The sequence below is a fragment of the Mustela erminea genome, chromosome 2, assembly GCF_009829155.1.
Source record: "Mustela erminea isolate mMusErm1 chromosome 2, mMusErm1.Pri, whole genome shotgun sequence".
Classification (NCBI taxonomy): domain Eukaryota; kingdom Metazoa; phylum Chordata; class Mammalia; order Carnivora; family Mustelidae; genus Mustela; species Mustela erminea.
Window position 1 is genome coordinate 130,918,773 of NC_045615.1, and position 24,275 is coordinate 130,943,047.

The 24,275-nt window shown below is 44.6% G+C and overlaps 1 protein-coding gene across 5 annotated transcripts in view; it reads left to right on the forward strand.

The window, feature by feature from the left end:
- Positions 1–8,732, forward strand: part of RHOH (ras homolog family member H) — a 41,104-nt gene extending 32,372 nt beyond the window's left edge. For 3 of the 5 annotated variants that reach the window (XM_032334137.1, XM_032334136.1, XM_032334138.1), the window contains 2 exons: positions 5,861–5,973; positions 6,514–8,732. In XM_032334137.1, coding sequence (XP_032190028.1) covers positions 6,737–7,312 — 576 coding nt within the window. In that variant the 5' untranslated portion in view covers positions 5,861–5,973; positions 6,514–6,736 and the 3' untranslated portion in view covers positions 7,313–8,732. The remainder of the gene's footprint in view (positions 1–5,860; positions 5,974–6,513) is intronic. The other 2 variants (XR_004283418.1, XM_032334139.1) reach the window with 2 other exon arrangements.
- The last annotated feature ends 15,543 nt before the right edge of the window (positions 8,733–24,275 follow it).

The following is a 24,275-nucleotide window of genomic DNA, read 5'->3' on the forward strand; positions in this document are numbered from 1 at the left end:
GGGTTGTATGTTCGAGCCCCACGTTAGGTGCAGTAAACACTTAAAAACAAAATCTTTAAAAAAAAAAAAGAATGAATTTCCTTCTTTGATTTTGAAGAGGGAATTTAATCATTATTTGTAGTAATGAGAAACATGTTAAGGGGAATTACTAAAGCAGCGCTGAAAGTTAGTGAAATGAACTCTCTTAAGATGAAACTCAAGGGCGCCTGGGTGGCTCAGTGGGTTAAGCCGCTGCCTTCGGCTCAGGTCATAATCTCAGGGTCCTGAGATCGAGTCCCACATCGGGCTCTCTGCTCAGCGGGGGGCCTGCTTCCCTTCCTCTCTCTCTGTCTGCCTCTCTGCCTACTTGTGATCTCTCTCTGTCAAATAAATAAATAAAATCTTTAAAAAAAAAAAAAGATGAAACTCAAGATAAAATACTACTTGAAAAGATGGCAACTGCCTAGGCAGTAACCCCAATTAAAGTGTCTTGAAACTGGGTCTGCATAGGAAGCGTGGTTGCATTTGAGATGTGGGGCCAGTGCCAGCGAGAGTTACAGGCCGAGGGGGACATGCGGGGCTACTGGAGCTTTGGAGTCAGACAGGGTAGGGCTCACTTTGCCTCTGCCATTTGCTGGCTGTATGGCTGCAGGCAAGACTCGCCACAGCCTCCAGTCTCTACCGCTGTGAAATAGTGATTTCTCTACGTGTTTCTAGTATGCTCTCAGAACATGTTATGGCGCCCGCCACACAGTAAGGGCTAAACAAATGTTTTTTTAAAATGAATAAAACAACTAATGAATAATACAAAGTACTTGGTACAGACCCTGAAAGATGCCGAAAAATGTAAATAAAGGTCCCAAAACAACCATGGACCCAGTAATGCCACATTTGTGAATATATCCCCCAAGAAATCATCATCCCATATAAAAGTAACTTACATATATATACATACATATGTGTATATGTATATATATTTGCATAGGTATTTTTAATATGTAAAATAGCACAGTTGCTAATGATGGAGAAATCCTGGTGTACAAACTCAAAGACTTGGCTAACCATGGAGAACGGCTGGGCTCTTATGGATTGTTGAAGCAATGGAAAGTTATTTAGCTAAAACCTGGCAAGTGTGTAGACTATTAAAAATCAACATTTTTTTAAAAATCAGAGAAAATGTTGAGATCTGTAGACGTGTATATTTATTAGAGAATGAACCTTAATTAGAACCTGGAGTGATAACATTTGGAGATAATGACATTTTTCTCTATTAAGTTGCTTAAGAGTTTTTGAATTGGGCCTTACTGGCCCCCCTCCCCAGCCAAAGAAAAGAAAGGAAAGGAAGCCCCCAACCCCATTGCCAGATGGGGAAGACTCCATGGGCTCATCCATGTGGGGCAAGGTCTGGTCTCGCTGTGGTGTCCCTGCTAGGCTGTGGAGGGGGTCACTGAGGGAAGGTTCTATTGGGAGATGACGTCACTGAAGTACATGATGTTTTCTTCATCATCTAAGTGTGTTATATTCATGGTAGAATCCATTTCTTAATGAATGAATTGGCTGCTGCTAGTGCAGGTCCTCTGCCCAAAGCCCATTTGAGGAGGATGCCTTTCAGATGTATCCTCTGTAATCGAGAGGCCATCCTTGGTTCATATTTTTTGAGAAAGATAGCTTAGGATTCCATCAGCATTTGGAAATAGGCCACCTCAATCAAAGGCCAGATAACCTAGAACTCGCAATAATAATTAGTCAATAATGATCATAATTGTTGCTTTGTTGGTATAATTGCTACCTGATCCTTATGCACTTCCTGCAAGGAAGGCGAGGCAATTCTTATTCCAGGTTTATAAAGGAGAGATAAGCCCAAGAGGGCAAACTATTCTATCAGGGCGTGATGATGGCTACAGGATGGGTCTGTGGGAAGAGAATATGACAACACAAGTTGGGTGACTGATCCAGCCGTGGCTCAGGTCATTAGAAAACATTCTCAAGAAGGGGTGGGAGTTGGGGGGGGGTGCAGTGAGTGAAGGGAAAGGTCTTTGCAGGCAAATAAAAGAAGCACAGAGGGCGCCTGGGTGGCTCAGTGGGTTAAGCCACTGCCTTCGGCTCAGGTCATGATCTCAGGGTCCTGGGATCAAGTCCCGCATCAGGCTCTCTGCTCAGCAGGGAGCCTGCTTCTCTCTCTCTCTCTCTCTCTCTCTCTCTCTGCCTGCCTCTCCATCTACTTGTGATTTCTCTCTGTCAAATAAATAAATAAAATCTTTAAAAAAAAATACTTTAAATAAAAGAAGCACAGAGTATGTCCAAAGAAAGATCATTAGGGAAGAATGGGGATCTGTTAGTTGGCATGGGACCAGAGGCCAGAGTGAATCCTAGACTTCCTATTAGATAGCCCTCAGCTTTCCAGGAGATGAAATGGATGAGGGCGCCTCATCCCTATGCCCTCCCTCTTGTCTGCCTCTGTCCTCCTGCTGCAATGGACGGAGGCTCCTGCCTTACCCTGTTGCCTTTGGGGGGATGAAGACTCGCTCCCATCTTCTCTTTATGTGTAACACATCTGGCCCCATTGAAGGTGTACTTTCCATGAAAACAGTGAAAAAAGGAATAAAGGGAGACAGAACTTAAGTTACTGAGAACTGAGAGCTTCTGAGTTTGAAGATGCATTGATTCCAAAGTGACTGAAGCCCTCACAGGGTCATTTTAGTGGCCTCCCTCATGATTCCACTTGAATTCACTCTCAGTAACTCTTTTCTGCATTGAGAGACATATAATGGGAGCCCTCCTGCTGGTTAGCCATTTGTGCAGTACCACGGAAAAACCGCATCTGTTTTTCACCGACAGTCCCTTTTAGGGAGAATTTCTCATTGTAGGAGAAATTCCACTGAAAGCAAGCCCATCAGGCTTCCAGCCTGACGATGGGACCCATAACGGCTTTTTTTGTGGGTACATGTGACACGCCAGCTGGAGATATCTGTCATGTCTATATAGGGTAGTGCTCTAACTTGGACCGGAGGCCCTTCCCCCACCTCCCAGCTCCATATTTAGCCATCTGCTGAAGGCTACGTGTGTCAAGGCAAGGTATATCATCTGTCTTTGCTGCTACAGAATAATACAGGGGTTTAGCTTCTTGTATTCACTGAGGCAGGTAATGAAGTTTTCTCCTTTGGTCTCAGTTTTAATAGAACCACAGAGAAAGTTAATATTATCTAACTGCTTTTCAATTTGAGAAACTAAGACCCTGAGAGCTGACCTGATGTGACTCTTAGTGCTAGAGCTGGCTGGGAATGAAGGTCATTGATTTTTGGAAGCTTGGTAGGTGACAAGGCTCAAAATAGGAATTTCTTTGTTCACATTATATTTTTGTTTTCATGCTACAAGAAGAAATCCCCCCTTTTCTGGTCATCATGGCTGAGTGTAAGATTTACAAGGCAGTCTTTGGCAGAGAGAGCTCTATAGGGCTACTTCTAATTCCCCACTTACAATTAATCATTGTTTAGCATTGCATTTAGTGACTATTATCTAACAATGACATTAATAATAAGGACTACTTACTTATGTAAGTAGGACTTACCTATATTTGCTATGTGTTGACTGTGTACATATAGTATGTTTACATTATGCACTATGCTAGGGACTTTATACATCTAAACATAAGTTAATTGTCTCAGCAACCCGGTGATGTTGATGTTATTACACTGATTTACAGAGGAGGAAACAGACTTAGGGAGGATAAGAAACTCTGCTAAGGTTGTCGCATAAGGGGTTGGTTTTGAGCCAGGATTCAGTTCCAGATCCACTCAGCTTTAAAGTTGGTATTCTTCTTGTTACAGGTACCTACTCAGGAAATTTGGCCTTTGCTCAATCAATCTATTAGAAAGATTTTATTTAATAACCAAAAGTCTGACACATGCACATTTTCCCCTAGTTCCTGTCCTGCTCCATTAGCATCAAACTGAAACTCAAAAATGTCTTAAAATGTCTTGGCTCTGGACCAAATAATGAGGGGGTCACAAACGCATATATTTAAGCCATGTGTAGATCTAAAGAGCTAAAATCAGAGACCTGACAGAACCCCCCAAGGAGACCTCGCTCAGAGGTCTCGTGACGAAGAGATAGATATCTAGGACCATGGTGCATGAAAGTGACCCATTGTGAGTCTTAAGACAGAGTGTAGTCAAACACTTGACATCCTAGCCCCAGTGCCATCAACATTCAATATTTGGCATTTTATTTTATATTTTTTTAGAGAGAGAGAGTGCACACATGAGTGCAAGAGTGTTGGGGGGAGGGACAGAGGGAGAGCAAGAGAGAGAACCTTACTCCCTGCTGAGCACGGAGTCCTGCGGGGCTCTATTCCAGGACCCTGAGATCATGACCTGAGCTGAAATCGAGTCTGATGCTTAACTGACTGAGCCACCAGTTAAATTTTTATTTAAAATTTAGCATTTCATTTATTTATTTTTTAAAAGATTTTATTTATTTATTTGACAGAGAGAGACACAGCGAGAGAGGGAACATAAGCAGGGGAGAGGGAGAGGGAGAAGCAGGCTTCCCACCAAGCATGGAGCCCGATGCGGGGCTCGATCCCGGGACCTTGGGACCAGGACCCGAGCCGAAGGCAGATGCTTACCAACTGAGCCACACAGCTGTCCCTAAAATTTAGCATTTTAAATAAACAGTAGTGGAAATACCTAACATGATGGTTCCCTGTAGGTCCCATGCGCCAAGTTCTGTACTAAGACAGACTCTCCACATGCTGAATACTTAACATAACTGCATGAAGAAACCAGGGCTCCCCAAGGTTAAGTAACTTAGCCAAAGCCACCCAGCTCATGGGTCATTAAAAAATGAATCTGTGAAATTCGTGCGAATTATGTATTTGATTAACTCATTTGCAAAGCCTATTATTTCAAATTAAACAAACAGAAACTATAAGTTGATAAGAATAAAGATTTCTTGGAAGCGAATGGCAGGATTTAGAAGAGTCATTTTTAGAAGTATTTTTTTTTAATATTTAAAAATTTTTAAAATATTTTAAATTTTTAAAAATTAAAAAAAATTAACTATTTTTAAACTTAAAATATTATTTTAAAATTTATGTTTTGAGGGATGCCTGGGTAGCTCAGTCAATTAAGCAGCCAGCTCTTGGTTTCGGCTCAGGTGATGATCTCAGGGTCCTGGAATCGAGCCCTGCATGAGGCTCCCTGCTCAGAGGGAGGTCTGCTTGAGGATTCTCTCCTTCTCCCTCTGCCCCTACCTACCGCCCCTCTAAAATAAATTAAAAAATCTTTTAAAAAATTGTTTTCCGAGGCAGACCTATACATTGCTTTACACGCGAGAAGTCGGAATATCACCAATCAGGGAGGCTATACGCCCAGATTGTCCTAATAACCTTTATTCTGAATTTTGGTCTGAAAGACCTTTCCTTTGTGTGAGGCTGGGTTAGCCTGCGATGACATCCTTCGGCAGACGGGACACTGTCTTCAAGGCTGATCTCATCGTCTGGAGCTCTCACACCAGCAGTGAATGAGAATTTATTTGACCCTCTCAGGAAATTCAGCTGCTGTCATTTATCCAGCCCTATTTAAGGACACACACTGAGTAGGGTTGCTTTTAAGCAAGTGCTCAAACCGAGGTCATCGTCTCGGTTATAGAGCTTGATTTCAGAGGCAGAAAATGCCAAGGACAGTGCCGTTTATATTACATCTGTAGCCAGTTTTTGGCGAAACATCAAGAGAAAAACCACAGCCAATTTTTAGAGTTCCGGTGATTTCTTTTCTCTGACCTTAGTGCAAATTCCCACATAAACCGAGGACTGGCTGATTAATCAATACATTACGGGACATGCTTATATGCTCACTCATTATGCTTCTCTTTGTCACAGTTCCCAAAGTGGCTGGGATCCATTAGAAACTGAAGCTACTGTCGGCGCCTTCCCCCACCTCGTGGACCAGAAGCCAACAGAGAGCTGTTTGAAAGTGAGCATTCACACATCAGGTTGCTACTGAGGTCTTTTTCATGTTGATATCAGAGCAGTTGCTGGTGTTTTTTTTTTTTTTTTTTTTAATCACTGGGCTGATTTAGAGATAAAAACCAGCTTCTGCTTCTTGGCTGGGTGGAGTTGTGGGTGTCTGGGCTGGGGTATGCGCACAGCTTTCCTGACCAAAGGAGAGAGTGATTGGACAGTGGGTTGGAGGGCTACACCGAGGGGAGCCCTGTGTTTAATTAGCATGCCAATGAGGAAGCGCCCCGTCTTTAAAAAGGGAAAGGGGCTCCTGAGTGGCTCAGTTGGCTGAGCGACCGACTCGTGACTTTGGTTAAGGTCATGATCTCAGAGTCCTGGGATTAGACCCTGCATCAGGCTCTGGGCTGATCATGGTTCCTCCTTGGCATTCTCTCTCTTCCTCTGCTTCTCCGCGCTCTTCCTCCACTTGCAGGAGCTTTCTCTCTCTCTAAAAAAAAAAAAAAAAAAAAAAAAAAGATGAAGAAGAAGAAGAAAGACTCAATCCTCCCCTCCCCTGTTTCTTTCTGTTGCAGCTGGTTGCAGTTGAAGACTGGCCTTCAGAGGTTTTCCATGTAGAGCGCACATCTCCCTCGGATGGAAGGGGAGAATTGCTGTCCGAGGTCCTGAGAACACAACCCTCCTCCCTACCCACTCCGGATTTCATTCGCTGTGTTGAATGGCCTTTGCTTCAGCAGCCCACTGAGGGCTCTTTCCCTTGGGGTTCTGAACTTGTAACTAGGACTCCAGGCAGGGAAGATGCTGAGCTCCATCAAGTGTGTGTTGGTGGGAGATTCAGCTGTGGGGAAAACCTCTCTCCTGGTGCGCTTCACTTCAGAGACCTTCCCTGAGGCCTACAAACCCACAGTGTATGAGAACACAGGTGTGGACGTCTTCATGGATGGCATCCAGATCAGCCTGGGCCTCTGGGACACAGCGGGTAATGATGCCTTCCGAAGCATCCGCCCCCTGTCCTACCAGCAGGCCGACGTGGTGCTGATGTGCTACTCTGTGGCCAACCATAACTCTTTCTTGAACCTCAAGAACAAGTGGATTGCCGAAATCAGGAGCAACTTGCCCTGCACCCCTGTGCTGGTAGTGGCCACCCAGACAGACCAGCGGGAGATGGGGCCTCACAGGGCCTCCTGCATTAATGCCATAGATGGAAAAAAACTGGCCCAGGAAGTGAGAGCAAAGGGCTATCTGGAGTGCTCAGCCCTCAGCAACCGGGGGGTTCAGCAGGTGTTCGAGTGCGCTGTCCGGACTGCTGTCAACCAAGCCAGGAGACGCAACAGAAGGAGGTTCTTCTCCATTAACGAGTGCAAGATTTTCTAGCCTCCCAGAGACTCTGCCCACACTCATTTGTTCCCTGCAAAGACTCACAGGGACAGGGAGAGCAGGCAAGCCAGCAAGGACTGATGCTCTTTCTAGGTACGTCTGTCACAGCACTTCCCTTAGGATGCTGTCACTGATGGGACTTGGCCACTAGCTGTTTTTATGAAATATACTCTACAAATGAAAACCTCTTGCCCCGTCCGATTGGAAGGTTCTATAATGAAGATTTTCACCTTAGATTAAAAGAACAAAGTAGTCTCCAGCATTTTGGACAATGAAGTGAGTTTTTCCAAGAATTCCATATTTAAAGACATATTTTATTTAAATGATAACACAGTGTATAGCTCTTGTATACAATTCGTTTTACATTTGGGAAGTCTTTCCCTACACGGTCCCAAACATGGACTGCTATATGAGGGATATACCCCTCTGGGGTTCTGCCAAAGGCTTGTAGTGTTTTCCCCTGAAGTAGTGATTTTCTGGAGACCACTTGTCCGCTAGGTATTACCAGGTAATCAGATTTTAAAATGACCATGGCCGGATCCTTGCATTTACTCTCTCATCTACCTGTTATTCAGAGTTGTATATAATATACTGTTCAAGAACATAAGATTCTTCAATGCTACCTGATTAAAAATTGAAATTTTAAACAGCTGTCACTAGATTGCTCTACAACTATATATTTTTTTAAAAAAGCATTTCTTATTTATGATCCTACCTTTTACCCAGAGAAGTCCAATTGTGCACTAAGCCTTCTTCCCTCTTTCACCAAAATAGACAGAAGGGAAACCTTCCAGGTAGGGAATCAGACTGCTCCAATGCAACCAATGCAACAGAAGAGAGGAAGTCTCACTTTCACTTCAGTAACCGGTACCCTTTGCCTGCTTCTTCCAACCCCGTGGTTCCTCACTGGTTGTAGGTCTTCTGACGACGAGCCAGCTCAAATCTCTGTATGATGGTAATTTAGAAAATTTACTGATTGATCGCTAAACTGAGCTGGCATGGCAACATAATTTATTAAGGTTAGGATTGAATCCAGATCACTGGGAAGGCACCTACCTATATATATGTGTGTATGTGTTGGGGGGAAAAAAGGTGGGAACTTCTCATTTTTACTTATCATGATTATGAAACACCTGAGTGAAAAAAAAGAATTCATGAATTCCAAGCACAGGGAACAGGCACACTGTATAACAATTGTTCAGATAATAAAAGTTATCAGGAGAAATACTGAATACAGAAGGACTCATCTCTACCTCCTCCAACCTCTTTCTGTCTAATAGCTTAAAAGCAACGATATTGCTCAGCTGTTAAAGTTGAGAATAGAGGACTGTGTAATGGGAGGTTGACATTGTGAAGGCGGGCATCCGGATGTATCATTTGCTCACCTAAATTGAATAAAACTTAGAACTACTCTGAACCACATTTGTTGAAGTCCCTCATTGTTCTAGCACAACATGGCCATTGCGTACAAATGGTAAGAGAGTGGGCATGAATGACTATGAATAACGTATGTTGACATAACCAACACGATTTTTTAGTTTCCTTATGTGCCCAGTCCTTTACAGCTATAATCCGTGTTAAGATTAGCTCTGTGCTTGTCTTCAGACTCCTTTCTCCTTCTCCTCTTCTCTCGTGTACATCCTGGAAAAGGCGCGGGACCTGGGTCTTAGTCTCTCTCTGGGGCCAGGGTTCCCTTAGTTCCCTGGGATTGATCTCTATGCCTTCAGCCAGACATTTGCAGCCCTCCTGTCCTGTGGCTTGTCCTCACCTCTGTGTCACCCGTGTGTCTGGCTTGAGAGCAGCCATGATTCAGCTTTCTTCATGCTCGGAGGGCTTGAAAGCCGATCGGGCAGGGGAGGCGAGGACAGCTCATCGCCTCTGATTTCCCTGTTGATCCCAATCCTCTTCTCCAACATAGAAACAGTTTTAAATCATTCAGGTAGGTTTTCCTTCAGGAGCCCAGTCTTTAGGGTAGAGGGCTATTTAACGTGTTAGCAGGAATGAATTTCTCCTTACTAAAACTGGCTGTCCTCAGGCTTTTCATTCTTTCTTGCTGAAGGGAACAAGGGACTGTCTGAGCATGGGAGGGCCCAGGTACCTGATTCTCAGTGAGGGAAGATGAGGTGATTCCATGGTAGAAGGGGAAGAAGAAGCGCAAGCCAAGAGGGCAAAATCAGACGGATTTGCCCTCACTCAGGCAGACACACAGATAAGCGCTCTGCCAGGAACCAAGCTTACAGGCTCCCCCTGAGTACCCTCACATGTGAGAGCAGGAATCCATGTATAAGTCCTCCCCAGGGACCTGACAGACTGGTGTCTGTCCCCTTTGCTAGACCCTGGGTTCTCGAAGGTAGAGGCACCCCCCTATGTGTCTTAGTGTCCCCAGGGCCTGGCATAGGGAAGGAACCTTAATTAAAGTTGTGTTGACCTGACTCAGAAAGAGAGAGGGGATTAGGGCTGTTATGCCGCAGTGTGGCTACGAGGAGGGAGACCCTCGTCAGCCCAGTGGGGTAGAAAGTGAAAAGAAGTCGTTTCGTTGGGGTCCACGCAGGGTATGCTCTGCCTAGACTTGGACGTATGCCCCTTGAACTTCAAACTCACTGTACCATGTCGTAGACTCTTCTATGCGGATCCTTAACGATTCCAAGTAACGATGTTAAATACGCTCGTTTCCGTTAAAGAATTGATTAGAGTGCTCTAGTAATGCATCCTATTTTGTTTCTCTTATACTGACTATCTGAATGGGGCAGCAGAGGGACACCCGGGTGGCCCGGTTGGTCGAACATCTGACTCTTGATTTCAGCTCAGGTCATGATCTCGGGCTTGTGAGATCAAGCCCTGTGTTGGGCTCTGCCTGCTAAGCCTTGAGCCTGGTTAAGATTTTCTCTCTCTCTCCTTCTTTCTCTGCCCTACCCCCAATTTGTGCTCTCTCAATACATAAATAAATAAGGCAGCAGAATCGAGTGTGATGAGATTGGGCTGAGCCATAAGAAAGCCAAAGGCATCCTGATGGATCAAGTTCATTGAGCACTTTGGATGTGCCAGGCTCTATGTTAAGCCCTTGAGTGTGCATTCCCTTATCATATGGTGTCTAGGCGGCCATGCTAATAAATACCATCTTACACAAGGAAACTAATGCTCGGCATGTTGATGTGACAAGGCTGAGGCTGGGGAGCAGAGGAGTGACAGCACCAGAGTCTTGAGCGGGTCCTTATGACTACAAAGCTCTGCTCCAAGCCGCTGTGCCCCACTTCCTCCCTGAGCAGCCCGACTATATGTATGGCTTGGCCACATCCGATCTCAGATCGCCTTGTAGAGCCCATCCCCACCAGTCACGTGGCTTAGCATTCGAACATCATTTTTAATAGAAATAGCCCAAATCTGATCTTAGTCCTCCCTTTTTATTTTTTGTTCTGGGAATGAAAACAAAATCTCCCTTATTTTTTTAAAAGATTTTATTTATTTATTTGACAGAGAGAGAGATCACAAGTAGGCAGAGAGGCAGGCAGAGAGAGAGAGGGGAAGCAGGCTCCCCACTGAGCAGAAAGCCCAGTGCAGGGCTTGGTTCCGGGACCCTGAGACCATGACCTGAGCCAAAGGCAGAGGCTTAACCCACGGAGCCACCCAGGTGCCCCCAAGATCTTCCTTATTAACAGAACACTATCATTTGAAAAACGTTTCTGCTGTAATCCTTGGCTTTTAAGTATCATTTCATAGGTTGATTGTATGTGAAATGGCAGAGATGAAATAAATACATTATGATATGATGCTATAAAGCTTGGAAAATACTCTCTTTTTCTTACCTCACTTTTCTATCTCACAGGTTTCAAGTATTTCCTCTGAATGAGGGAGTGACAAGGAAGAGAAGAACCTGGCTCTGTTCCTTAAAGGATTTGGTAGCAAGGAAGGGTACTGACCCAGCATGAGATCTGTAGGGTTATGATAGGCAGGGGACAGGGCATCTGTGAGTGTTCATTCCCAACGTGCGGAGAAGGCAATCCTATGAATTGAGTAGGATCAGAATGGCTCAAGGATAGGGCTTTATTTTTGCTCAGGTTGTATTTCTTCTGCTAAAGCAAAGCATAATCACTGGCCAAGATTTGGGCACTTTCTCACCAGAAAAGATAAAATGAATCCTAGAATTTACTTGTGATGTAGTTCATAAAGTGTACTGGATTCAGCCTAAAGTTCACTTTAACTTTTTTTGGTTGATTCTAAAATATACCCTGACATGGAACTTAATACCTAATGGTAGATAAAGAGCCACCAGGAAGAAGTAGGAGGCCAGACAGTTGTGGTTTATTTTGGAGTTCAGAAAGTCTGGATCATATGTCTTTCAGTCTCAGATCCCCTGTCTTAAAAAAGATAAGCATTCCTGGGTTACTTTAAATATAATTAGTACAATAAGTTGTACTAATTATGGAAGTGCTTTATGTTTGTAAACTATTGTTCAAATAGTGGTGGCATTTTGTTTTTGGTGGCTTCCTATGTGGGAAGGAAGAGTATGTTGATTAATCTGAATAAGCAAAAGAACAGTTTTGGGATAGCGATGTTCAAGAATTATGTGTCTTCTAATGACATGTTTACATTTAAGAAGCTCTGCGCTTATCCACAATATATAAAAAACTACTATGAATTAATAAGAAAAAACAGCCTATCTAAAAATGGACAAGTGTCAGAAGAGGAAATATGCATGGCCTGACCAATAAACAATAGAAAAGGCACTCAATTTCATGAGTAGTCAGGAAATGAAAACAAAATCCACACCGAGATATCATCTCCACACTATATTGGCAAATAATTAAGAAATATCACTCTTAAGGCTTGGCAAGGATATGAAACAATTGGAAATCTTATATGATGTTCATGGGGGTGTCAACTGGTATAATATTTGGCAACACTTAGTAGTGCTGCGTAGCCTATATCCTTGACCCAGAAAATCCACGCCCTAGAAATACACTTGCGTAGATGTCCTGGGAAGCATGTATGAGAATGTTCTCAGCATCATTGTAGGTAATAACAAAAACTAGAAACAGTCCAATGGCATCAACAGAAAGTGGCTGAATAAATATTGGTGTATCACACACAGAATACTACACAACAATAAAAATGATGAGCTGTAGCTGTGTATATCGATATTGGTGAATGTAGACAATGTTGGGGGAAAAAACCCCAAGTTGTGAAATAATATATCCAATATGATTCCATTGGCTGAAATTCAAATGCAAGCAAAGCTTTATTTATTTATGTATTTATGCATTTATTTATTTATTTTAAAGATGTTATTTATTTATTTAACAGAGAGACACACAGCAAGAGGGGGAACAACACGGAGGGGGAGTGGAAGAGAGAGAAGCAGGTTTCCCGCTGAGCATGGAGCCCAGTTCGGGTCTCGATCCCAGACCCGGGGACCATGACTAGAGCCGGAGGCAGATGGCTAACTCACTGAGCCACCCAGGAGCCTCCAAAAATATAATATTTAAAGTAAAAAAAAAAAAAAAAGAGTTTTAAAGCATGGGAATGATGAACACAGCATTGAAATAAGTGGTTAACTTTTCTGGGTGGGGAAGGGAATACGCCTGAACAGGTCACCCAGGGATGTCACAGGCATTAGTAATGTCTCATTTCTTGAATTGAGAAGTGGGCACATGGGCGATCATTTTATTTTTTTCTGTTAGTCTTCAAAAACTTTCTTATGTGCATTATATACTCTTTTGTGTTCCTGATATCATTCATCATTTAAAAAGTTTTCTGAAAGTTCGGAGTCTACAGTCAAATTTGGATTTGAATTCCAAAACTGGATTCTAAAGTTGGATTTGAATGCCAAAGCTGAATTTGAATTCCAGCCCTGCTCTCACCAGCTTTGCAGCCTTGTGCAAGCTATCTAACCTGTCTGTGCTTCAGTTTCCTCATCTGTAAAATGGAAACAAAAACAGAGGGCAGGGAGGATTAAAGGAATTCATACAGGTAAAAACTGCACAATGTCTGGCACATAGTAAATGCTCAGTAAATGGCAGCTGTATCATTGACCTCTCACATTATCTCCCTCAGCTGGGAGGAGGCTCCTACTTTATGAATGAAGACACTAAGATCTTGGGACTGTTTTGTACTTGCCCAAAGCTCCATGAGTTGGTGGCAAACGCAGACCAACCTCACTCTTCCTGCCACCCTGTTGGGTACCCTTTTCTCTAAGCCTCACCAGTAGAGATATTTTCTTTCACTTGCTCACGTCTCATAAATCTGCTTCTCAATCCAGATTTCCTTTCTTTATAATTTGTAGTATTGTTTCTTAACACAAAGCAGACACATCTTGTGTCTTACAGAAGGGATTGACAGAAGCTTAGCTCCGTAAGTGGAAATAGACCTCTCTTCATTTATTTATTCATTCAGCATGGACTAAACGTGCTAGCTTCTCCATGGGCCCGGGGAGGGGTTCAGAGAAGGGGAGATTCAGTCACTCTAAGAGGTAATGACTGAGCATGTCTCCATCACTGCATTTACCGTGTTGTTTCCTAATTATGTGTTCTTTCCCCCATTGGACTATGACCTTCTTAAGATCACACTACAAACAGCCAAAGTTTCTGCTTTTGGGGAGTTTAGAATCTAGCTGGGTACGGATAGGTGTGTATGTGTAGATAACTACTTCGTAAACAAATCAGATGAATGTGGGTGGGTGATCAGTGCTATAAAGCAAATAAATTAGGGAAAGGGAGAGAATATTCAGTAGATTTTTTTTCAATTGAGAAGAACCCTAGATGGTGTACATACCGCATCATTTAAAAATAAACCACGCCCCTGAAAAAGAAAGCAGGCTTAGCCTTTTCAGTGCTGTCCCTGAGAGAGGGATACCCATGTTTTCACAATGATCTGAGTTCAGTACCCAGTTCCCTTCAGAAGCGGCTGACTTCGCAGGGGATTCCAGCCCCTCTGCCTGCCGGGTTCGGACAGTTCCACGGGCTGAACTGGCAAACGGGCCCGCGCAGAAAGTGACATGATTTACGGAAGGAGGGTAGTGCTGGGCTGACACAGGCAAATGGTTTCCCCCAGATTCTGAAAACAAGGAAGGAAATGACTAGAACGCAGGGTCTAGAGAGGAGTCAAAGCAGAGCCCAGAGCTTGCCTGCTGGGCCCGACAGTTCCAAGAATCTGCGTGGAACAGGCCTTGTGGGCCTGAGAGGCAGCAAGTTTACAGCGTCTGGGAGCCCATCTGCTGACCCTGTTGGACGTGCTGGCCCCCCGCCTTTTTTTAAAAGATTTACAAAATTTATCTGACACAGAGAAAGAGAGCACAAGTAGGGGGAGCAGCAGGCAGAGGGAGAAGGAGAAGACTCCCCGTTGAGCAAGGAGCCCGGTGTGAGACTGGATCTCAGGACGCTGGGCTTATGACCTGAACGGAATGCAGAAGCTTAACCAACTGAGCCACCCAGGCGGCCCTGTACTGGCCTTTTTGGATCGACCATAATAAGGTGCCCCAACCTGTCTGTGGAGTTTTTACACTGAGGGAAACAGGCAAGGGTACAATTGACAAGTGAGTCACCAGAGTTAACCCAAGGCAGACCTGTGGTCTTAGGGAACTAGGAGATTTCCTGAGGATTTTGACTGAACATATTAAAAGAAAAAAAAAAAAAAAAAGCTTCGGAAAGCCCCAGTAATCACTGCACAGACGTCCTTCTCAAAGCAATTCCCCTCTCTCTTCCTCTTCCTCGTCATCATTTTCTCTCTGCAGCTGGGGTTCCCCTCATCCCCTATTCCTCCGGCATCTGGGTAGATGTTGAACTCTGTTCCTTCCTCAGTGTCGTCCTCGCACGTGTTTATCCATGTAGCTCTTCAGAAACGTCCAGGTGCATCTCTGTGTCTCATGCGTGATGGCCAGTATGTACTTAGCGCTGGGTGCGTGATCAAGGACGCTGTGGTCCTTGTCTCCAGCGGCCTCGAGACAATGCTGTGGGTGATTATTGAGATCACCTTACAGCCAAGGAAGCCAAGGCTCGGGAAGGCTGATGCCTCATCTACACGCATCTACATCTTTCAAGGACGCCACCTCGAGAGCGCAGCGTGAAGTCGAGACTATCGGGACAACATACTGGGACCGAAACCAGTGCAGCCTCTAGGTCAATTTGCAAGATCCTGGCGGGCGGGTGTGGACATCTGCTTGGCTCTCAGCTGCCCAAGATGAGCCTCGGAAGTCTTCAGAACCCTGTGTGGATGGAAGAATGGGAAAGGCAAGGTTGTCATGGAGTCCCGAGCTGCCTTCATGCCCACGTGTCTGCACCTTCTCTTCTAGTCTGCAACAGTGGTAGGAACCAAGGACCCAGTCCCGCAGCTCAGTTCTGGAAGGCACATGCGCAGGACTGGGGCTTGTGATTGCTCAAGCAGGGACATGCCTCTTAAACTAATGAAAACCCTCTCCAGTATGTAGGGTCAGAGAATTGTATCCAATTTGGGCTGGACTTTACCTGAGGTGTCTGAGTTCCCTAGGTTCTCCTCTGCAAGCTGCACACTTCTTTTCTGAAGCCCATCTACATGGGGTGTGGTTTTTCAGAGTCAGGACACACAACTCTGCCTTTGCAGTGGTACTTGCTTTGGGTTTTCTTTCAGTATCTTGTATATCATATTCGTTGCTACAGATGCATTTTGTTTACTTATTTGTTTATTTGTATTTTCTCTCAGAAGCACATTAAAGAGAATGCTGGCTCCTTGAAAAAAAAAAAAAAAAAAACCACAGAAGTGAGAGAGCTGGGGCCCAGGAAGGCCGATGTGACTTGACTGGGCCGCGCACCCAGGTACTGACCGGAAGTGAGGTCTCCATCTCCAAGGTCTGGCTGTCGTTGTGAGCCTCCTTATTAGCAGAACACATCTTTAAAAAAAAAAAAAAAAAAAAAAAATTGGACCCAGCACTGTGAGGTTGTCTGCCAAACACTTGTGATGAGAGCCAGACATAGATTATATCTTTGTTCGACAAATGGAAAAGTCTGAAAGAAGGAAACTATCGGTTAATCCAGGCCCCAAACCCTATTTGCATTAATTTTCTGGATACCGCACGCAAACACAGTAATTTCTGTCTCCCTTCTGTTAGTGTATGTTTCCATTGAGGGTCTGATACTTAAATCAACGGGGCTGGAACATTTTCTTCTGCTTCTCTATTATTTTTATTATAACTATCGTTAAACTATATAGTATTACTATTTATGTGATATTTATAACATACTATGTTATATGTTATTACTATTCTTCTGTTACCAGACTCACACTTTGGGATGTCAGGAAGAACTGAGCCTGGCTTCCTCACTTTACAGATAAGGGGACTAATCTCCTGGTTGCCCACGGACACACAGCTGGTTTTAGGCAAAGCTGGGACTTGAGTGCTCAGTCCTGGGTGCCCTTCTCTCTTCTCTCAGGCCCCCGGCCTTCTAGCCTCTACCTTTGAGCTATGGACTCTCTGTCTGTTTCAGGTTGCAGTGATGGACGTTTAAAGGTTTGCCCTTTACTTAAAATGTCAGGGTCATTGGCGGGTGATTAAAAAAAAAAAAATTAAAATGTCAGAAACAAAGGCCCCCACATGAAATCAGCAACAGCAGAGAAGCAGGAAGACACAGGACACACGGCCAGATAGCAGCTCTGCCTTGCCTGTTACTAACGAGCTCAACAGCCAGAGCTGCAAGCCCAGAACAGCTTGGAGCTGGGGCTTGAAGGGTCCAGGGGGGATCCTCAAGGATGGTCTCCCACCTTCCACCCACAGGCTCAGAGGAGAAATCTGTGAGCCAGCCTGGCTGGGACAGGTTAAAGGAATCATAAAGGAAATAAATTCTTTGGATAAACAGATTGATCTCTCTATGTATCTGTTTCCCTGAATTATACAAATGTATGCTTTGTTGAAAAGCATGTATACTGTTGAAAAGATTAGAAAAAAACAGCAGAGCAAAAAGACAATAGTGAAAATCACTCTGATAATCAGGGTTAGATCATGTTTTCTATTTATCCTTCCAGAATTTTCTTATACACATGTGTGTGTATTTTTATAAAAATAAGATTGCCTGGTATAATCTGATTTCCAATCTGCCTTTTTTTTTCACTTACTGTACTGTGAACAGCTTTGAATGTCAGCACATTAGTGAATACATATACCTCCTATACCATCATGTATAAAGGAAGGACAGTAACTACCCCAGATTTTTCCAAGGAACCTATAACCACATGCTTGTTCATTGCATCTATGGCTGGCTATTGAAACTTGTACTGGAAATCTCAGGGTGTGAGTACGCGCGCACGCACGTGCGCACACGCTTGTGTGTGTGTGTTTGTGTGTGTGGCCTTGCTCAGTGCTGTAGTAATGACCATAGATATATCCCGCCCGATGTGCTCCACATACATTGATTCATTCATTTGTAAGCACCCAAGATAAAGGGGCTGACTATTATGATCTCTATTTTACAGGTAAGGAAACTTCCACACACGTGCCAGCCAGGGCTCAGTCCAGGCAGTCTGGCTCAAGCCCTTGCTCCCGACCATGACATTTCCAACAGTGGTTCCTTCCCCACTCTAGCTCCTTGGTTATCTAACTGGGAGGGCCTATGGGAACATCCAGACCCAAAAAGAAACATATGGTAGATGTGAAGTCCAGAGATTTCTTTACTTTCCTAATGAGCCGCCTGTAAGTTCATCATAGGCTTTGACAGCCATCCGTCCAGTTCTTCTCTCTCTGGTCTTTCCTGCCTATACTTCCCCCCTGCCCCTCCCCCACCCCTCCATTTCCTCTGCTCTTCCTGCAAGGTTGGTGTCCATGTAGAAACTCCCTGGAGGAAGGGTAAGCTATTCAGAGAAAAACATCTGTGAGACAAACATTCCTTTTGTTCCTGTCAACACCTGTCCGACAGAACTTGTACCCATCGTTAGGCTGTCATGGTCACGTTCCTCCATTTTACCAGACTTCCTCCCAGGAAGGGCTGGGAGGGGGCCTGGGGAGAAAGCTAAAGGGGGGGAGGGGGAGAAGAAAACCCCCATCCTGCCACAACACAGAGCCTCGGATTTTGCTCTACCTTGATGCTATCGTCTCTGATTCTCCCTGGTTCGTTCTGAAGTTTGCGGGGAGGAGACCATGAGAGCGCCGAGCCTCTCAGCTACCGCACGGCTCTAGCTGAACCTCTAGATGAAGAGGTGGGACGGGCACTTCTATTTCTCTCCCCTCCAAAAAATGACTAGTCCTCTCAGGTGCGGCTGCTGTTAGAGCTCACTGGCTGGGGGTTGGAGTAGGGAAGACCCAGGATCTCTTTCTCTGCCAGGGTTGTTTTTTTTTTTTTCTTTTTCAGAATGGAACTTCTCGTGTGATAGAGTCATCTGGCCTTTCCAACGTGTCTGTGATCATCTGATTAAACTGTTGTAGTGAAAGAATTTCTTTTTTTGAAATTTCCAACATTGCAGACCAATCCTGTTTAAAAGCATGTGGAGGGGTGTCTGGGTGGTTCAGTCGGTTAAGAATCTGCCTTCGGCTCAGGTCATGAACTCAGGGTCCTGGGATCGAGCCCCGCATCAGGCTTCCTTCTCCTGCCTGCAACTCCCTCTGCTTGTGCTCTCTCTCACTCTCAAAAAACAAAAACAAAACGAAACTGAAAAATAAAAGCATATCGAATATCTAGAAGAAAATACACAGAATTAATACAAAAAATGAAAGAAAAAGGGACCTAGACAATGTAAGCCCCATTGTTTTATTACTAGATTCAATAGACATTATCCAATTTGCTAAACAACTTTGAATATGTCCTCTTGATTTCTGTGCTTATGTTGAGGTGGCCTGGTAGAAGTCTTCAGACCTACCCGGCCTGGTCTTTGGATGGCACTTGGAGCAATGTTGATCTAATCTTCTCATTTCTCTTCTGTTTGGGAAAGTTTGTTCATTCGCTTATTCATCCTTTGATTAAACATTTAGGAAGCACCTGGCATAAGCCAGACATACAGGTTGGTGCTGCCTGAGGACAACTGTGACACCATGATTATGTGTTCTTACTGCATAATTAGATTGCACCCATCATGGACTATATCAGTATAATGTGATGGTCACCGTAACAGCATTGAAAGAAAAATTGTCCCAGAGATGGTCTGGGACAGACCTTTTCTGTGCATGATGTAATTCAAAACCTTCTCTTGGGAAGAAAATCTGTACTTCTGATAAAACACTCATGCAATTTTCTGATGGGACTGTAATGGAATTGACTTATTCTGAGAAACCAGTCCCCCTCACCGCCCCCCCAACCCCAACCCCAGTTGACTGTCAGACAATGTCTAGTTGACTTTTTTTTTTTTAAATATTTCACTTATTTATTTGAGAGAGAGAGAGAGAGAGACAGTGAGAGAGGGAACGGGGGAGTGGGAGAGGGAGAAGTAGGCTTCCTGATGAGCAGGGAGCCCCGTGTGGGGTTCGATCCCAGGACTCTGGGATCATGACCTGAGCCGAAGACAGACCCCTAACCACTGAGCCACTAAGGCGCCCCGTCTAGTTGACTTTTACTCAGACATTCTCTCTCTTTTGTGTCTAGTCTAACAATGGCTATCTGGCCGTTTTTATCAAGCGTGGATCTTTGAAATGGACTCCTAGAGGCTGCTTTCCTTGAAGAAAGGCTGCATGGAGTTTGACAGATGTCCGTATCTATAGAGGAAGGAGGAGATCCTTTTTTTTTTTTTTTAAAGATTTTATTTATTTATTTGACAGAGAGAGATCACAAGTAGGCAGAGAGGCAGGCAGAGAGAAAGGAGGAAGCAGGCTCCCTGCTGAGCAGAGAGTCCGATGCGGGGCTCGATCCCAGGACCCTGAGATCATGACCTGAGCCGAAGGCAGCGGCTAAACCCACTGAGCCACCCAGGCGCCCCGGAGGAGATCCTTTTGACTGGGTTCATGGAATGTGCGGGAGCTGATGACCTTGCTCAAACTTAATATTTCTGAGTCTCAATTTTTCTCTTCTCTGAAATGGAGAAAATAGCTCCACAAGAGGTGGCCTTAAATTTGGTGAGATGTGAAACAGAAAGGGCTTGGTACCTTGGTACCGCATTATTCTGATGCGGACTGTGGGCCCCTGGTCACAGCTTGGTGGAAAAAGCCTCGTAGCACCAGGTTACTGCTTGGTTCCGAATCGAGCTCTGGACCTTAAGTAGCTCTTGCAGGAATGAGACTAGCAGGAGCAGACCCACTGTGGGCCTGGGGCTGGGGGTGGGGGAACCATCTATGGCAGCTGGAACCTAGTCCCCTGGAGGCAGAGGGGGCTGCCTGAAGCGAGGGAAGTCAGCTGGGCTTGCCTGTGGGGTAACACTCACATTTCCCACACTTTCAAAGCTTCTCTTAAGGTGGAGGGGGAGGGAATTTGGTAAGATTGAACTTGGGGCTTATTCCAGCCCAAAGACTTAGCCCAGAGCCTGGGCCCCAACAGGTGTGTGATCTGGAACCCAGCCAGGCCTGTTCACCCCCACAGCAGTGGGGGGGATGGGAGATGCACTGCTCTTCTGTGGTTTCGATTCTGTGGCTGTTACTCAGGTACCATTTATGGGCTGCCCTTTTTCACAACTTATCTCTTAGCTCGAGGCTTGGGCCAAGGGGAGGAGTGAGGCTGCTATATTCCATCTGGGTTGATTTTCTTCTTTCTGCTCTTGGTAAAAGAAGCACAATTGTCTAGTAGTGAGTCGTTACCCCCTTCCACCTCAATCTCCTTTGTTGAGCTAGAGAGGTCCCTGTGTAAGAGGCACTGCGAGGAGGGTAAGGTGGGATGGAGGAGCAGAGTAAGGAGGAGAAGGGGAGATGGGCGTCTGGTCCACGTTTCCAGCCCACATTGTATTGTAGAGACTTATAAACTGACTGCCAAGGCCCTTGCAGTAAAGGGAAGGGGAGGAGGCAGGTGAACAGAAAGGGTGTAGATGCCCCCAGGACATCTTTGTTGGAACATGGCTGCTGCTCTGGGTGCACACGGCCCCAGGCCAGCCCACAGAGCTCAGGCAAGCCTAGCACAGGCTGGGTTTCAGTCTCCCCTGCGCCCTGGGCTGAGAGTCTTGTTCAGTGAACAGCCTTCACAACTGTGACAAGCAGTCCTGATTGGAGGAAGACCAGTCCCAAACGCTGTGGAAAGCTTCAGAGTGGAATTTCTAACCCCAACCTCTCTGCTGCTGCTATTTACTACCTCTAAGAAGAAAACTCTGGTGCATTATTCTGCTTAAAACCATTCTTTTTTCTTTCTTTCCTCCTACCAAATGACAGCTATTTTTAGAAAGAAAGAGAAAACAAGGTAAGAGGGTAAAGAAACATGAGAGTGAAGAAAATCCTGCCTCGTTACACACATTTTTTTTGCTTTATTTCATTCCACTCTCCCTCCCCCGGAGAAAATACAAGATTTTCATCAGATTTGTAAAAAAAAGTCCATGACCCTAAAATTTCAAGAGCTGCATTATGCAATGATTCATGAAATCCAGACAAAAAGGGCAGAGGATGTTCAGGGAGGGTTTATTGAACTTATTCTACCCACTGTCTGATGCCCAGCGAATTATCTAATTTCTGATAGACCATCGTCACGATCACTGTCACTTGTTTTCCTGTCTGGTTTGGATGCCGACTAGCAAGCGTCCCATTCTCCAGCCCCCTATCTCCCATCATGACACCAACATTGTAATCCTAAAGCCTGCCTTGCATCATCTCTCCACCAGACTCCAAGCAACAAACTGAGGTTAACCTTCTCCATGGCCTGGCCCAGCCAGCTCTTCTGACCTTATCTTGCTCTGCTCTTTAGCCAGCCCCTCCCCGCATAGGCCAGCCAGGCTGGTCAACGTATTGTCTACCACCTGGGCATCACCACCTGCCTCCAGATCATCACTCTTCATCTAGGTCCTTGGTACCCTTGCCCTTCAGTTTACCAGAACTTTCCCATCACGTTAAGGCCAGCTCTCTGAAGTGGGGTGCCCTGTCTCTGTGCTCGCCTCCGTGTTTCCCCCATCACAACCCTCTTGTCTGCCCTGTGTGTCTCTCCCACTGGTTGGTGAGCCTCTTCAGGACAGGACCTGTCTGGCCAATGTTCCCAGCATTGCCTGGAACTCGGTGCGTGCTGGATAAGTGTTTGTTGGGTAACTGAAGCCTTTTCTAAGAACTGTGGTGCAGACTCACCAACGGGCCGTATTTCTCCAGACTTCTGTTAGGTGTATATTTCTATTGCTGACTGATGATCCCAATTACAGGTGGAGTTCTTACAAAATAACAGATTCTTAGAACTCTATCCCAGCTCAGCTGAATCAGAATTGGGGTGAGGGGGATGCCAAATCTGTATTTTCACAAAGTTCCCAAGAGATTCTGATCATTTAATTTGTTTCATTTCTGCAGTTCTCAAACTTTCTGGTCTTAAGACCACCTTATACTCCTAAAAAATCATTTAAAAAAAACCTAAGGAGTTTTTATTGATATGAGTGGTAGCTATTAATATTAACCAAATTAAAATTACAGTGGGTAAATGACAAAAATATTTATCTAGGATTTCATTTGAAGTAACAATATTGAAGTGACATTATTGAAGTAAAAATAATCATACATTAAGGGTTAGCATAAATGACACATTCATAAATGAAAGAAATCACTGTACTTTCCTAAATACAGAATTGTAATGAGGAGAGAACCATTGTTTTAGGTTTTTGAAAATTGCTTTAACGTCTAACTTAACTGGATCTCCCATCTGCTTCTGCATTCCGTCTGCTGTAATCTGTACCGTGCAGCTTTGGATGCAATCTGGGGAGAAAATTCAGCTTCAAAAACAAAGAGGAGTACTCTCATAGCCTTTCCAGATAATTGTAGATAGTTTTCTTTGGTAGTATTCTAAAAATGGAAAAGTTACAGTCTCTTCAAGGTTAGTCGCAATGTGGAATCTGAAACCCTATCAGTGAACTCTGTACATTGTAGAGAATGAATGAAATAGACAAGGAAGGTTTTAGTATGATTATAAAAATAGTTTTGACCTTCTGGTTTCCTGAGAGAGCCTTGGAAAGCTCTAGCCTCCTGGATCATGTTTTGAGAAATACTGCTCTCTTCCACAACGTTCAGCCTTACATCTTGTTCTCAGGCTCATTCTCTACTCATTCCACTCAACAAATATTTATCGAGTGCTACATGCCAGATGGCGTTCTAGGCATTGGGGTTCTGCCTCTAACCGATCTCACGGCCACATTATATTAAAGACAAAGGCCCAATTTCAGAGTTGCTGCTGGCGAACCTCGTTTCAAGGCTACTGCCAGGCCATTTGGCAGCTTTGTGCATATTAGAAAAAAAGTCACTTCCTCTGAAAAGACAGGTCTCTTGGGCACACACCTATGCAGGCAGAGTTCCTTCCTTCAGGTGGATATAACCCTGCACTAGACAGTGGGCTCCGTGAGAGGAGCATGGACAGAGCATGATTTCTCCTCCCTTGGCCGGGCACCTTAATGCAGAGAGAATCTTATGCAACTGCTCCTGACAGCCTTGAATGTTTTCTGTTTCTCTTGTTCTCTAAGCTCATAAAGCCTCAGGCCAGCATCTGAACCTGGACAATGAGGTTTCAGAAAGTTCCGGTAAAATCTGTGACCTCAACCACAAAACGATACAATTCCTGATGCATTCAGCGTCATTCCTGGCTCACCAAGTTGCAGGGTTATAGAGAGCGATTGATGATGTTATATCCTTTTAGGGTTAAAGGACTTCTAACAGATTTATGCAACTTGATGGATTTGGTACTTCCTAAAGACCATAAAAAAGCTCAGTCGAGGGGCACCCGACTGGCTCAGTTGGTAGAGCATGTGACTCTCGATCCCGGGGTTGTGAGTTCGAGGCCCACTTTGGGCACAGAGATTACTTAAAAATAAAATCTTAAAAAAAAAAAAAAAAGTTGAAAAGAACTCTATGTTAAAAAGAACTGAACTTATTTCAGAGGAACTTATACACAGTTAACTTGGACATAAATATATATTCAACAGC